General features: G+C 42.0%; 1 protein-coding gene across 2 annotated transcripts in view; it reads right to left on the bottom strand.

The window, feature by feature from the left end:
• Nucleotides 1-4,892: 4,892 nt before the first annotated feature.
• Nucleotides 4,893-16,490, bottom strand: part of cops8 (COP9 signalosome subunit 8) — a 91,691-nt gene continuing 80,093 nt past the window's right edge. For both annotated transcript variants that reach the window (XM_078551694.1, XM_078551695.1), the window contains exons 6-7: nt 5,821-5,883; nt 4,893-5,167 (exon numbers count right to left, since the gene is read on the bottom strand). In XM_078551694.1, coding sequence (XP_078407820.1) covers nt 5,088-5,167; nt 5,821-5,883 — 143 coding nt within the window. In that variant the 3' untranslated portion in view covers nt 4,893-5,087. The remainder of the gene's footprint in view (nt 5,168-5,820; nt 5,884-16,490) is intronic.

Genomic DNA, 16,490 nt, shown 5'->3' with positions numbered 1-16,490 from the left:
CAGTCACTAAAGCATCTTTCTGTCATCACCCTCTGCCTCCCACAACTAAGCCAATTTTGAACCCACCTTATCAAATTACCCTGTATCCCATGTGCATTTGCCTTCTTTAGAAGTCTCCCATGTGGGAACTTGTCAAAGTCTTTGCTGAAATCCACATAAACTACATGAACTGCACTACCCTCATCCACACACCTGGTCAGCTCCTCAAAAGATTTAATCAAATTTGTTAGGCATGACCTCCCTCTGACAAAGCTATGCTGACTATCCCTGATCAAACCTTGCCTCTCCAAGTGGAGATAGATTCTCTCCTTCAGAATTTTCTCCAATAGTTTCCCTACCACTGACGTGAGACTCACTGGCCTGTAGTTCCCTGGCTTATCTCTACAACCCTTCTTAAATAGCGGAACCACATTAGCTGTTCTCCAGTCCTCTGGCACCTCCACCGTGGCCAGAGAGGAATTAAGATTTGTTAGTTAAGGTAACAGACAGGTGGTTCCTCGGTCATAGACATGATTCCAGGATGGTGTGTTGCCTCCCTGTTGCCAGGGTCAAGGATGTCACAGAGCAGCTGCAGGACATTCTTTTGGGAGAGGGTAAATAGAGGCCATTATTCACATTGGTACCAATGACATAGATAGGAAGAGGGTTGAAGTCCTGAAAGCAGAATTAAGGGAGTTAGGAAAGGAATTAAAAAGCAGGACCTCAAAAGCAGTAATCACCCCAGTGCCATGTGATAATGGACAGAGGAATAGGAGGATTGTGCGATTGAATACATGGCTGGAGAATTGATGCAGGAAGGAGGGCATTACGACTGGTTCTGAGGCTGGTGGGACCAGTACACAATGGACAGGTTGCACCTTAGCACAACCAGGGAGATTTGCAAGTGCTGTTGGAGAATGTTTAAACTTGATTGGCAAGGCGCTAGGAACCTGAAAGGGAGGCCAGATTGGAGGGAAGCAAAACTGATAACAGGAAGTAGAAGAGTAGTAAGCAAAATTAGGAGGCAGACAAAACAGATGCAAGCATTAAATAGGATAAGAATGCGGAATAATGTTAAAAAGGCACACGTTAAGGATACTTTATCTGAATGCACACAGCATGATTTGATAATGGTAGATCATTTGATGATTGAATCATAGCAGATGATTTGAAGGCGCAAATAGAGGTAATGGGTACGATTTAATTGCATTGCAGGGACGTGGTTACAGGATGACCAGGGCTGGGAGCTGAATATTCAGGGATATTCATCATTTAGGCGGAAGGGAAAAGGAGGCTGTATACCACGGTTAATAAGGGCTGAAATCAGTACATTAGTGAGAGAGGACCTTAGATCAAGATGTAGGATTGGTTTTGGTGGAACTAGGAAATAGCAAGGGGCAGCAAACATTGGTGGGAGTTGTTTACAGGCTATCAAGCTGTAGTAATGTTGGGCACGGTATAAATTAGAGATGCATGTAATGTGTGTGATACAGTAATGGGTAACTTCAATTTCCATATAGACTAGGTAAACCTAATTTGCACTAATGATATGGAGGATGACTTTACCTGGAATGTGTACAAGATGGTTTCTGGAGTAGTATGCTGAGGAACCGACTAGGGATCAGTCTATTTTAGATTCAGTGCTATCTAATAGAGTCATAGAGGTCTACAGCACAGAAAAAGGCCCATCGAGTCTGCGCTGGTCGAGCAAGTTCCTAGCTATTCTAATCTCATTTTCCAGCACTAGGCCCATAGCCTTGTATGCCATGGCATCGCAAGTGCACATCCAAATACTTCTTAAATGTTATGAGGATATCTGCCTTTACCACCCTTTCAGGCAGTGAGTTCCAGATTCCCACCACCCTCTGGGTGAAAAAATTCTTCCTTACATCCCCTCTAAACCTCCTGCCCCTGACCTCAAATCTATGCCCCCTGGTTATTGATCCCTCCACCAAGGGGAAAAGTTCCTTCCTGTCTACCCCATCTATGCCCCTCATAAGTTTATACACCTCAATCATGTCTCCCCTCAATCTCCTCTGCTCCAGGGAAAATAACCCCAGTTGATCCAATCTCTCCTCATAACTAAAACTCTCCAGCCCAGGCAACATCTTGGTAAATTTCCTCTGCACTCTCTCTAATGCAATCACATCCTTCCATAATGCAGATTCCATAACTGCATGCAATACTCTAGCTGTGGCCTATAGCACATCCAAATACTTCTTAAATGTTATGAGGATATCTGCCTTTACCACCCTTTCAGGCAGTGAGTTCCAGATTCCCACCACCCTCTGGGTGAAAAAATTCTTCCTCACATCCCCTCTAAACCTCCTGCCCCTGACCTCAAATCTATGCCCCCTGGTTATTGATCCCTCCACCAAAGGGAAAAGTTTCTTCCTCCCTATCCATGCCCCTCATAATTTTATACGCCTCAATCATGTCCCCCCTCAATCTCCTCTGCTCCAGGGAAAATAACCCCAGTCTATCCAATCTCTCCTCATAACTAAAACTCTCCAGCCCAGGCAATATCCTGGTAAATCTCCTCTGCACTCTCTCTAGTGCAATCACATCATTCCTATAATGCGGATTCCAATACTCTAGCTGTGGCCTAACCAGCATTTTATACAGTTCCAGCATAACCTCCCTGCTCTTATATTCTATGCCTCCCCTAATAAAGGCAAGTACCCCATTCTAAACCACCTTATCTACCTGTCCTGCTACCTTAAGGGACCGGTAGACATGCACACCAAGGTCCCTCTGATCCTCGGTACTTCCCAGGTCCTACCATTCATTGTGTATTCCTGTGCTTGTTTGTCCTGCCCAAGTGGAAGGGCTAATCAATAACCTTGCTGTAAAGGAGCCATTAGGGAATAGTGACCATAATATGATAGAGTTTTATATTAAGTTTGAAAGTGATATCGTTCATTCTGAAACTAGGGTCCTAAATCTGAACAAAGGAGGTTATGAAGGTAAATGGGGTAAGTTGGCAATGGGGATTTGGGAAAATACATTAAAAGATTTGACAGTAGACAGGCAAAGGGTAGTAATTAAATAAGTATTACACGATCTATAGCAAATATACATTCCTCTAAGACACAAAAACACAACAGGAAAGGTGAATCAACAGTGGAAAATAAAATAAATTAAAGATTGCATTAGATCAAAGGAAGTGGCTTATAAGGTTGCCAGGAAAAGTGGTAAGCCCGAGGATTGGCGCAAATTCAGGATCCAGCAAAGGGTGTCCAAAAGATTGATAAAGAAAGGGAAAAAAGAATATGAATGCAAGCTAGTGCGTAACATAAAAGGTGGACTGTAAAAGTTTCTTTAGGTGTGTGAAAAGGAAAAGGTTAGCAAGGACAAACATGGGTCCATTACAGGCAGAGACAGGAGAATTTATAATGGAGAATAGGAAAATGGCGGAGAAACTACAGAATTACTTTGTGTCTATCTTCACGGAGGAAAATACAGAAAATCTCCCAGAAATACTAGGGAACCAAGGGACCAGTGAAAATGAAGAACCGAAAGAAATGAGTTTCAATGAAGAGGTAGTACATGAAAAATTATTTGGATTAAATGTTGATAAATCCCCAGGATCAGATGAGCTGCATCACAGAGTATTGAAGGAGGTGGCTATAGAGATAGTGGATGCATTGGTGGTTATCATTCCACATGTAGACACATTATGGCTTTTTCAACTAAATGAAATAGGCAATAGCCATTCTCTGCTCCATTCCCTAGGCTGATGCCTTGACCAGATTCAACCTGCCCGGTTTGATTTTAAACAAAGCTTAACAGTTAACTGTCAATCATCAGTTAACCAGTGCATTCTCAATGACAATGCCTCTATCAACCAGAGTCCACTTGCCAACCAATCAGTCCTCTTTTCTCATGCAGTATAAATTGTTGTTCCCTTTGCGTTTGGTATTATTGCAAATTGTCCTGATGATTGCTAGACAACATGCCTTTTTTCAGCAATTAGCTACAGACCTGTTAGTGTGAAATCAGTAGTAGAGAAATGTTAGAATCTATTATGAAGGATGTGGTAACTGGACACTTGCAAAATAATGAGATTTAAATGAACAGAGTCAACATGGATTTATGAAAGGGAAATTATATTTGACAATACTGTTGGAGTTTTTTTTGAGATGTTACTCTTGGCATAGATAAAGGAGAACCAGTAGATGTGGTGTATTTGGATTTTCAGGAGGCTTTCAACAAAGTCCCACACAGTAGGTTAGTAAATAAAATTAGACCACATGGGATTAGGGTAATGTATTGCTAAGGATTGAGAATTGGTTGGCAGACAGAAAACACAGTAGGAATAAACTGACCATTTTTAGGATCGCAGGCTGTTACTAGTGGGGTATGCAACGATCAGTGCTGTTCACAATCTAGAAATGATTTGGGTGTGGGGACCAAATATAATATTTCTAAATTTGCTGATGACACAAAACTAGGTGGGAATGAAAGTTGTGAGGAGGATGCACGGAGGCTTCAAGTGGATTCAACTGGCTAAGTGAACGGGCAAGAACATGGCAGATGGAATAGAATGTGAATAAGTGTGAAGTTATCCACTTTGGTAGATTTTCAATGTTTCAAACTTAAGGTCCACTAATTAGTGATCAGGGAATTATATTACCCTGGACCAATACGAATAACTAGGGAAAAAAAGGCTCTTACTAATTATTATTGTAGCTTGCTAAAAACACAAGCTACCAAAAGTAAAACAAGCTAACAGAAGACCTTGTGCACAACTGCATTATGCAGACGTGTGTTTGCTTATGAATAAACAGTCCAAATCACTGGATAAACTCAAAGTAAAGCAGGAAGTTTCAGATTCCATAACGTGGGTGGAATTCAGTTGGCTTTTCTGAAGGCCAGTCAGTGAGATTCAAAAAAAAGCACTTTGCGGAAAATACTAGATATCCCCTGGAGAGGGCTTTTAATTTAGTGACATTGATATTTACAAGAACATTCAAGAGCAACTTTAAGAGTCTCCTTTTAGTCAAGGTTAGCATACACAGAAATTCTGCTAGTCTCTGTCATTCTCAAGACAAGAAACTGACATGGCTGGGTTTCGTCTCTCTCTCTCTCTCGATGGTTGGAGTTTGTCAATTCTCGAGGAAGGCCACGTAGTCAGTTAGTCTGGCCAACTGTTGTTCATTAGGAATCTGTGGTACTGGGGGAGGTTCTGTTTAAAAAAAGCAAATGATTCACTTTACACATTGATGCTAATATTACCATTTATAATGTGGGGGTTCAAATGAATATAATGGACACTTTTTTTTAGGTGTTCAGCTTAAATAGGCTAAGTTTAGCAGCAGATGCTCAGGATAAATGGGAAAAGACAAATCAAGCACAAAAAGCAAGTTTGTTTTCTGTCTATGCACAGTATTCATTCGGTTTTCTTTATCCCAGGAAAATAATCATTAATTAAATTACGTGTGCAAAACATCTGTTTAATTGCAATCACATGGATGCAGGAAGAAAATCCATCAACACATTTAAAGCCATCTTATGGAAGGCTGTTTAAAAGTCACATTGAAGTCACTAAGTAAACTTGAGAAGGTGACTTTCTCATTGGATTTCTTTACAGCCAACCCATGAAATGCGACTCCAGGAAGCAAGATAAACAAAAAAAAAATAAGCAATTTAGAGATGCAATCAGATGCAGATGTAACTTAAAAGGTTTTTTTTTAAGCTAAACCAGACGATTTCTGTCAGCTTGCTTTAGGGGAAATGATTTACATGCAAAGTATAAAGACATCTTTCCATTCGCTGAAAGGCAACTCTTTTTACACTGCAACAACACTTATAAAAATGTAGAGCAACAGCACCACCTACCTGTCTTTTTGGGTACAACCATTCGTGTAGATGGATCTGCCTGCCACCCTTGTTCTAATACGGCTGCAATTAGAAGGGAAACTTGATTGAGCATCGGATAGATGGAAAAACACCATTAAAAACAGAAGTAAACAGATGTAAACAAAACAAAAAACTATGTTTTTACAAGCATGTAGTGTTTAAGACATCTCTATATAATTGAATCAACCTCTACATCCTCTCAGGCAGTGCATTCCAGGTTCTAACCACTCACTGCGTAATAAGTGTTTTGCCAACCACTTTAAATCGGTGTCCTCTGGTTCTGAAAACTTCCAGTTTCACCCTATCTACTCTGCCTAGACCAATGCTCCTCAAACTATTTTCCAATGTGACCCCATTTTAATACAAAAACATTAACATGATCCCAAGGCATCAGCATAAACAAAACAGCAATTAAGTAGCACAGTAACATTCTTATCAAAGTTCACATTAGAGATTAACATATAGTAAATAATACATTATATAAATATGAAAATATGTTTTAAAGCACTTCATAAAAATGTTATTATTTTATGAACTCATGTAAGTTTCAGCCAAACTCTCCACATTCCCTGATGACCGAAGACTCAGTGAAGCCCCCTTCCTCCCCAAATCCTGCAGACCCATTGTAATGACCCCTTCCCGCCACCATACACACACATACCACTCTCCTCAACAACCCTCCCCCGACTCAACAGCTCCCCTTCTCAAACCTCCCTCCCCGTACTCAGTCAGCAGACAATCTTCCCAACACCCCTGCCCCACCCCGCCCAGTCACTCACTAGTCCCTCTCCCCTTCCCCCATTTTTGGTCTATTTGCCAGCACTTATGAAGTAGAGTTGCTGGCCCGGGGTAAGGAGCCTGTACAACAGGCAGACAGAAGCAGAAACACAGTAAATCGTGACGCCGCCACTCATCTTCCTCACTCAGCCGCGTGACCTCCCAGTTTATCCCACACTCAGTGACTGAGTTACACTTTGCCGGCTTCTAGCTACACCAAGTGGGTGCACAAACATCCCGGGATCGCTCGAACTCAATGCTGTAAGTGGTTTCTGAAGTTAATGAGCACATGGGCTCAGCGCCCACTCTGTGCTATTTGGCAGAATTGATCCAGTGGGTCCGGGGCTGACCCGTCAGTGCCTCCAGACTGAGTTGCCTCCTCTCCACAGTTGCCATTACTACTTGAAGGAGGGGGAGCTTGCAACCCCAAAAGTGAACTCTATGACCCTATTTGGGGTTGCGACTCCCAGCTTGGGAACCCCTGGCCTAGATCTTTCATGATTTTGAACACCTCTATCAAATCTCCTCTCAACCTTCTCGTCTCCAAGAAGAACAACTCCATCTTCTCCAATCTATCCTTGTACCTTAAGTCCTTCATCCGTGAAGCCATTCTCATAAATTTTTCTGTACCCTCTCTGAAGCCTTCACCTCCTTCCTAAAGTGGTGTCCAGAATTGGGCACAGTACTCCAGTTGAGGCCAAATCAATGCTTTCCAAAGGTTCATCAGAACTTACTTACTTTTATACTCTATGCTTTGATTTACAAAGCCCAAAATCCCACATGTTTTTTGAATTACTTTTTCAACCTCCAATGATTTGTGCACATATACCCCTAAGTCTCTTCGTTACTGTACCCTCTTTAGAACTGTACCCTATTGTTTATATTGCCTCTCCTCATTCATCCTACCAAGACGTATCCACTTCATGTTTCTCAGCATTAAATTTTATCTGCCACGTGTCCACCCCACTTGTCTATATCCTCTTGAAGTCTATCATTATCCGCCTCACAGTTCACAATACTTCCAAGTTTTTGTCTCATCAGCAAATTTTGAAATTGTGCCCTGTACACCCAGACAATAAAAGCAATGGTCCCAGTACTCAGGGGGATAACACTGTATACCCTCCTCCTGTCCGAAAAAACAACAGTTTACCATTTCCTGTCACTCATCCAACTTTTTATCCATGCTGCCACTGTCCTTATTATCCCATGGGCCTCAACCTTGATGACAAGCTTGTTATGTGGCACTTTATCAAATGCCTTTTGGAAGTCCATGTACACCGCACCAACTGCATTATCCTCATCAACCCTCTCTGTTACCTCATCAAAAACTCAAATCAAGTTAATTAAACACAATTACTGTTTAGTTGTATGGTATCTAGAATAAAGCAATGAGATGAATGCTGAATTTTATAACTAGTAGGCAAGGCTTTTAATATACAGATAACTGACTAAATACCAAAGCTTCTTAGATCTTTTCTCTAATGGAGAAATACAATATGCACCTGTGGAATATAATATCCAAGTTTTGATTAACGGGGCAATGGTATTTTGTACAAGTTGATTACATATGGTTAGGTGATGGCGTCCTGACTGCATCTGGGCACTAACCTGACTTATTCAATTGACGTCGCCATCTATACATTTTAGATTATTTTAGTTTATATATGAAACAGCCTAAATTTTTAAGTCATTACAGAAATGCAATTAATCTTGTAATAATAGAGAACAAGTAGAAATGAACCATGTCTCCATTAAAAGACTCTCTCTTAAGGCAGTGCATTCCATATCACTCAAATTATATTGAGCCTACAGCACAGAAATACTGACCAGTCTATGCTTGTAGTATTTACACACCATAGCTGAGTAAAAAAACTGATCTCACTTCTGGCTCATTTGCTAATTACCTTAAATCTGATTAGCAACCCTGGTAACAGTGGAAATAGTTCAAAACCCATCATAATTTTCAAAGTCCCAACTGAATTTCTCCTTAAACTTCCCAGCTTCTTTCATCTCCCCATGTATCTGAAGTCTTTCATCCCTGGTAACATGCTAGTAAAACATCTTTGCACCCTCTCCAGGGCCTTGACATTGTTCCCAACATATAATGCTCAGTATTGGATGCAATCCTCCAGCTGAAGCTTAACTAGCAGTTTATAAAGGTTCAGTATAATATCACTGCTTTTGAACTCAATGCCTCTATTAACGAAACTAAAGATCCTAAATGTGAACAGCCTTATCAACTTGTCCTGCCACCTTCAAAGATTTTAGTACATAATCCTCCTTTAGTCTGGTCCTGTAGCCCCATAAAATTGTACCATTTCATTCATATTGTCTCTCATTCTTTCTAAAATGTATTACTTCACACTTCTCTGCATTAATTTCATCTCCCACATCTCTGCCCATTTTACCTACGTTCTCATGAAATCAGCTACTATCTTCCTTAATGTCTACTACACTTTCGAAGTGTTGTATCACTTACAAACTTTGAAATTATGCCTTTCGTACCAAAGTCCATGTCATTAACATAAGGAAAAATGCAGTGGTGCTTACACCAAACCAAGCACTGCACACCTCCCTCAAGCCTTCAACACTACTCTCTGCTTTCTGTCCCATAGTCAATTTCTCATCCACACTGCCAATGTCCCTTTAATCTCATGGGCCTTAATTTTGCTAATCAGTCTATTAAATGACATTTGATCAAACATCTTTTGAAAATCACAATATCAACCACACTACAGTCATTATCCTTCTCCTGCTGACTAGATACTTTCCATTTGTTCACTGGGGACCAAATATTACACATAATTTTCCCCAAAACGTCACTTGGGGTAAATATTGGTCTGAGGCTGCTTTCAACCAAAAAGTCGAATGAAAATCAAATCCTGGACCTCAGCAGTATCTTCTGTGCTGATCATGCCTCCTCAGACAGGAAGTGTGCTTGTGCAAAAGACCACTGCCAGACAACTTCCCTCGCTTGCAGTGTTCCTTACTAAGTCCAAGGAGGGAGGATTAGACGAAGCTAGTTTGGTCATGATTTCTCTCAAGTTCTACTCCTCCTGGCTGTATAAGAACTTTCCTTTCTTGATGGCCATGGGGGAAGAGGAAAAAAAGAAAGTGTGGGGCAGGGGAAGCAGAGAAGGCTCACACTGGGAAGAGTGGGGGCAGGAAGTGGGCAAGGGGGTTGGGAGTGAGTGGGAGAGGGAGACAGCCTGCGAGAGAGAGGGAGTAAGGGAGTGAAGCAGCAAGAAAGGTGGACCGTAATGTAAGGCTGCCCATCTGATTGAGATGTTAAGAATTATAAAAGCAACTAGAAAATAAAATCTGTAGACATCCAGATATTGTGGTATTAAGGGCAAGTCAAGCTGTTAAGGGAATACATGGTTTCAAATCTTAAGGACTTCTGCAGGATTAGAGCAAGAAAACAAAATGCATATAAATACCCAAGCCTGGAAATTATGCTGTGTAATTACTGTATGAACAGTTAATATTCATCTGAAATTACTGTAACAGCTTTTCTTTTACATGAAGATGCTAAACTGCTCATTACTTATCACATCTTAGCCTGATTAAGGAACTAAATTTACTGGTGTTGAATAATTTGTACATTACCACACAGAATTTCCAGACTCTCCTGTCTCTCTGAGTGGATATGACATGCTGTTCGTGACAACATTTGATGTAACACCACATTTGGCATGAGGTACTGTAGTTTTTATAACAGTCTCAAACTCTGTAAACCCAGAGACCATTTATCTGGCACAGCTGGCTTTCACTGCCTCACAATCTACCTCACAGTACTCTACTGCACTACTAATTTGCATGGTTGAAACTCAACAACTCAAAGGGCAGTTACATTTCACACACTGGAATTGAAAACTTGCTCCAATCCCTATATATAGTGAATCCCCCACTATAAATATCCTGGGGATATTGACCAGAAACTGAACTGAACTAGCCATATAAATCTGGCTACAAGAGCAGGTCAAGAGGCTAGCAAACCTGTGGCAAGTAACTCACCTCCTGACTTCCCAAAGCCTGTCCACCATCTCAAGGCACAGGTCGGGAGTATGATGGAATACTCCCCACTTGCCTGGATGAGTGCAACTCCAACAACACTAGTTTGACACCATCTAGGACAAAGCAACCTGCTTGTTTGGCACTCCATCCACAAACATTCACTCCCTCTATCACACTGGCAGCAGTGTGTACCATCTATAAGTTGCACTCCAGGAATTCACCAAAGTTCCTTAGACAACACCTTCCAAACCCTTGACTGCTATCATCTAGAAGGACAAGGGCAGAAGACACATGGGAACACCACCATCTGAAAGTTCCCCTCTAAGCCGCTCACCATCTTGACTTGGAAATATCACAGAATTTTAACAGCACAGGAGGCGGCCATTTGACCCACCGTGTCTGCACCGGCTCTCCAAATGAGCATTATGACCTAGTGCGATTGCCCTGCCTTTTCCCCATACCCCTTAACATTGTTTCTATTCAAATAATCATCCAATGCCCTCTTGGATGCCTCGAGTGAACCTGCCTACACCACAATTCCAGGCAGTGCATTCCAGACTTGAACCACTTATTGCATGAAGAAGGTTTTTTTCTCACACCACATTTGCTTCTTTTACAACTCGCTTTAAATCCGTGCCCTCGTTCTTGATCCTTTTACGAGTGGGAACAGCTTCTCCCTATCTACTCTGTCCAGCCCCCTCACGATTTTGAGCCTCTCTATCAAATTTCCTCTTAGCCTTCTTCTCTCCAAGGAGAACAGTCCCAACTTCTCCAATCTATCCTCATAGCTGAAGTTTCTCATCCCTGGAACCATTCTTGTAAACCTCTTCTGCACTCTCTCCAATGTGTTCACATCCTTCCTTTAGTGTGGCGCCCAGAACTGTACATAATACTCCAGCTGAGGTCTAATGAGTGCTCTTGTACTCTATGCCCCGATTAACAAAGCCCAGGATGCTATTTGCTATATTAATGCTTTATTAATATATCGTCGTCCCTTCACTGTCATTGGGTCCCTCCCTAACAGCAGTGGGTGTATCTATACCACATGGACCGCAGGGGTTCATGAAGGCAGCTCACCATCACCATCTCAGGGGCAATTAGGGATAGGCAATAGCCAGCAACGCCCACATCCATGAATGAATTTTTAAAAATCTTGAACAGTGGATTGAAAGCTGAGCAGTAGTTGATTCTCATTTAATTTGATTAAGTAAGTCAGACGAAGGTGTAGCTGGAGACTGAGTACAGTGAGACTGAGTGCCTAAATAAGGAAATTTGGTGCAGTGAGGGAAGCTGGTGCTGTTCTGGTCTTTTACAAAAAGGGGGTAGTCCAAGAGATGGAGTCAGCGACAGTGAGACCTGAGAGCTGAAGCTCTGAGGTATTAAGTAGGTGTGCAGGTTAAACTCCATAAAATCCAGCTAGCCCACTCATGTCCTTCTCATCTGCCATCCTTACCTGGTCTGGTCTATATGTGACTCCAGACTCACAGTAATGTGGTTGACTCTTAAGTCCTCTGAAATGAGAAGGCGGTGGCATAGTGGTATTGTCACTGGGCTAATATTCCAGAGACCTCTGGGGATCTGGGTTCAAATCCCACCACAGCAGATGGTGGAAATTTGAATTCAATGAAAATCCAAAATTAAAAGTCTGATAATGACCACAAAACTATTGTCAATTGCCATCCTTTAGGTAAGAAAATATGCTGTCCTCACCTTGTCTGCCTACATGTGACCCACAACAATGTGGTTGACTCTTAAATATCCTCTGAACAAGGACATCCCATAAAAGAATTATAGAGGCAGGTAATTGATGGCTTTTAAGTTTTCCCCCCTTTAAACTTGGGCAGTAATTTAATTCATACCAAGGTTATTATATTAAATTTATACATAACTAGTTAAACTCCATAATATAATTACAGATTGTTGAGGGACATCCTAATTTTGAAACCCAATTAGCTAAACACAAAAAATCAAGATGGCAGACCAAGTGATTTGTTGCAGTTGTACGTAGTATGTGGGAATGTTGATACCCGTGTGATCCAGGGCAACTGCATTTGCAGTGTCAGTAGCCTGAGGAACTTTGACTCAGAGCTTTAAACGTTATAATCCATCAGGGAGGGGGAAAGTTACCTGGACACTTTGTTCCAAGAGCCAGTCACACCCTTTAGACCAGGTACTTCAGATTTGGCTCGTGGTCAGGGAAAGAAGGGTGTGAGTGTAAGAGAGCAGGTATGGGGATTAAATGGTAGCAATGGAGGAGCCTCAGTCCTTGCAATTGTCCATCAGGGCTTAGGTTCTTCCAGTTTGTGTGGACGAAAGCAGGATCTGCAGAGAGGATGAACAAACTAGCCATGGCACTCTGGTGCAGGGGGCTATTCAGGTGGGGAGGACAAAAATGGAATGAAGTTGTAGCAGGGGGCAGTACACTTAGAGGGATAGACACTATTCTCTGCAGCTGAAAGGGTGAATCCTGAAGGCTATGTTGTCTAAGTCACAATCCAAACTGGCATAGGGTAAGTAAGACCAGAGAACTGAATGCATGGCTCAAAGTTTGCTGTGGGTTTTGATTCATGGGACACTGGCACCAGTACTGGGGAACCAGAGAGCTATATGTATTTTTTTTCCCGCATTTCTCTCCCCCCCGCCCCGGGCAACAGGGCCATCTGTCATCTTCTTATGTTTTGCTTTCACATAGTGCTGACCCTTGTTCTGCTTTTAGTATATTCTGCTTTATTACCATTATGCCACTAACAGCACCTTATTTAGTCTTTAACACTACCATTAACACTCCCTTTGTTCTGTGCCCATGACATTTTTGACAAATGTCTCCAGAGCTCCCACCTATTTTGCTACACTCCCTCTTAAACAGTATAAAATCTATCAAATTTCTGTCTTTCTTTAGCTCTGAAGAAGAGTCATACAGACTCAAAAGTGTTAACTCTGTTTCTCTCTCCACAGATGCTGCCAGGCCTGCTGAGCTTTTCCAGCATTTTCTGTTTTTATTTCAGATTTCCAGCAACCGCAGTATTTTGCTTTTATTTTAACGTTTAGTTCACTGCCACTTATCTTCCAGGAAAACATACCTTGAAGTACTGCTCTGCTCTCCTACAGGATTTCATTTGTCTCTTTCGCCATATTCACCTTCATTGCTTTCGATTTCCCTCCTGGTGTTTGACAAAAACTCGCTTTCACAACTTTGTCTTTCTAAATTTGGGCTGTGTGTAATTTAGGAGTGTGCTGGGATTATTTTGAGCCATACATTGAGCTGTATTGGTGGCAACAATTTGAGGTGCGAAGAGTATATTGGTAAACATTAATATTTATTGACCTAATTGGAGTATTCTTCCATACCATATTCATGCTGGTACTTAAAATAAATCTTGTCAGTCCCGTAAATTGTTTTTTAATTTTTTATGGGGTGTGAGCGGCACTGTCTAGGTCAGCATTTGTTGCCCATCCCTAATTGCCCTCGAGACAGTCATGGTGAGTCACCAACTTGAACCGCTGCACTCACAGACCTGCTTAACATCCATTATTTTAACGATCCCTCCTAATATCTCTGTACTGGTGTTCATTTTTTCTTCATGTCTCCATTTTAGCATATTAAAGACACTATATAAATGGAAGCAGATAATCTGCCAGAGTCTGCAAACATTCATTTCTTTGTAGTTGCAGGATGTTGCCAATGCATAATTATGCTAATACATAAATGGTGTCCAACCTCCAAAAATCAGATTGGAGTTTTCAGTTATGTTGCAAGTATGTCTGACCTCAGCTAGCTCCTGATTTTGATGTAGGCGTGGTTGCCTCAAGTATTTCAATATTGCAGTAATATCGTGACTCAATTTTTCTGCAGGGGCTGGTTGTAATCTTGTCAGTTGCTGATGACTGCAAGCAGTCATTGGTGTCTGATGTGAAGTTGATGATTTGTGAGACAAACGTGATTTTCATGCATTTGTTGTTGATCGCTGTACTGTTACTTTACAAAGGCTGCGAAGAGGTTTGTTATGTTCTGGAGATTTTCCTGTTTGTAGGCTAGAAGTGTGCAGTTGTTTGAAAGATAGGGGTTCAGATAAGTTTTTCTCTAAATTTGGCCTTTGTTTGGAATTGTCTAGAGTTTGAAGAGCTTGCTGCCTATTTGAGTGTTGATGTAAAATCTAGTGCTTTGTTTTATGGTTACATCCTCAAGAATGTCTACACAGAATCACTAGGTGCTGAAATATAACTTTGGGTGACACTGTTCAAGATAAAGAATGGGTCAGGGAAGTTGCCATCAGCAATTATGGCTGCTCATGATTCCATTGTGATTGGATAGAACTTTAATCCATAAAAATGTGTCATCCCCCTCTAGTGTTACATTATTTATATGTACTGTACTTCTACTGTATTCATTCAAAGTTTTGGGAAAATCTTCTAAAGTATGTTACAATGTACAGAAGTTGTCATATTCCTTATATTAGTCAGTAATAAAGCTGAATATTTCCATCCGTCTGAATGGTGGAGCAGGCACGAGGGGCCAAATGGCCTACTTCTGCTCCTATTTCATATGTTCATGTATGTTCACAGCCATATTTCCTTCCTCAGTGACTGCCTCCATCTCTGACTTACCCCACGTGGATTCCAACTCAAGTTCCATCCCTCACTCCACCCAGGATTACAGGTATCTCCAGGACATACAGCGTTTCTTGGACTGCTGTTCTCGCCACATCCTGAGATGTGCCATGCGCTGCCATATTTACACACTCAACCTCTCTCTCCAGCAGCACCAAGTCACTTAATCTCAAAACTGTCTTTGTCCCCAGTTCCATTTCATTTCTCATCTCATCCGACAACTTAACAAGAAACTTTTAATCTTTTTTTCAGGTGTTAAGGAACACAGGTTCCAACAACATATTGATACCAATACCCATCCGGAACTCTCCAGCCCTTCTATCCCTCTGACCCCAACCCTTCCTCTAATCCCTGCCCTTGCCGTGTATTCACTGTAACCTCTGACCTTCCTCTCTCTGATGCTGAACATTCTGAACTCTGCAAAGGGCTCAGTTTCATCCTATCGCCCCCCTCACCTCAATGAATTTCGGGCTTGGTACGATGCTGAACTCTCCTGTTGCCTTTGTCTCAGTGCTCACTTCTTTGGGCAGGAGTCCTTCCCCCCATTCACCTGCCTCCAGTATTCCCTTCTACCTGGACCCCTCCTTCTGGCCTCTTACCTGCTCTTGATCTTTTCATTGAGAACTGTCAGTGTAACATAAGCCATCTTAATTTCTCTGCTCCTCTCACCACTCCAACCTGTCTCCTTCTGAACTTGCTGCACTCCGTTCCCTCAGGTCCAACCCTGACTTTGCTATCAAACCTGCCGACAAGGGTGGTTCTGTTGTTGGCTGGCATACAGACCTCTACCTTGCAGAGGCGGAGTACCAACTTCAGACACTTCTTCCTACCTCCCCCTGGACGCCACCACCAAACATCAAGCCTTTGTTTCCAGGACTATCACTGACCTCATCTCCTCTGGAGATCTTCCCTCCACAACTTCCAACCTATCTCCCAACGCTGCACAGCCTGCTTCTAACTCCTTCCCAAAGTCCACAAACAGGACTACCCGGTAGACCTATCATGTCAGCATGTTCCTGCCTCACGGAACTCATTTCTTCCTATCTTGACTCCATTCTCCCTACCTTGCCCAGTCTCTTCCCTACATTCGCGATTCCTCTGATGCCTTACATCACATCAACAATTTCCAGTTTCCTGCCCCAACCGCCTCCTCTTTACTATGGTCATCCAATCCCTCTACACCTCCACTGCCCACCAGGATGTCTAAGGGCTCTCTGTTTATTCCTAGAACAGATCCCGAACAATCC

Source organism: Cetorhinus maximus, chromosome 11 (genome assembly GCF_964194155.1).
Source record: "Cetorhinus maximus chromosome 11, sCetMax3.hap1.1, whole genome shotgun sequence".
NCBI classification, from domain to species: Eukaryota; Metazoa; Chordata; class Chondrichthyes; order Lamniformes; family Cetorhinidae; genus Cetorhinus; species Cetorhinus maximus.
The sequence above is the reverse complement of the archived record's forward strand: the minus strand, read 5'-3'. Positions and strand labels throughout refer to the sequence as shown.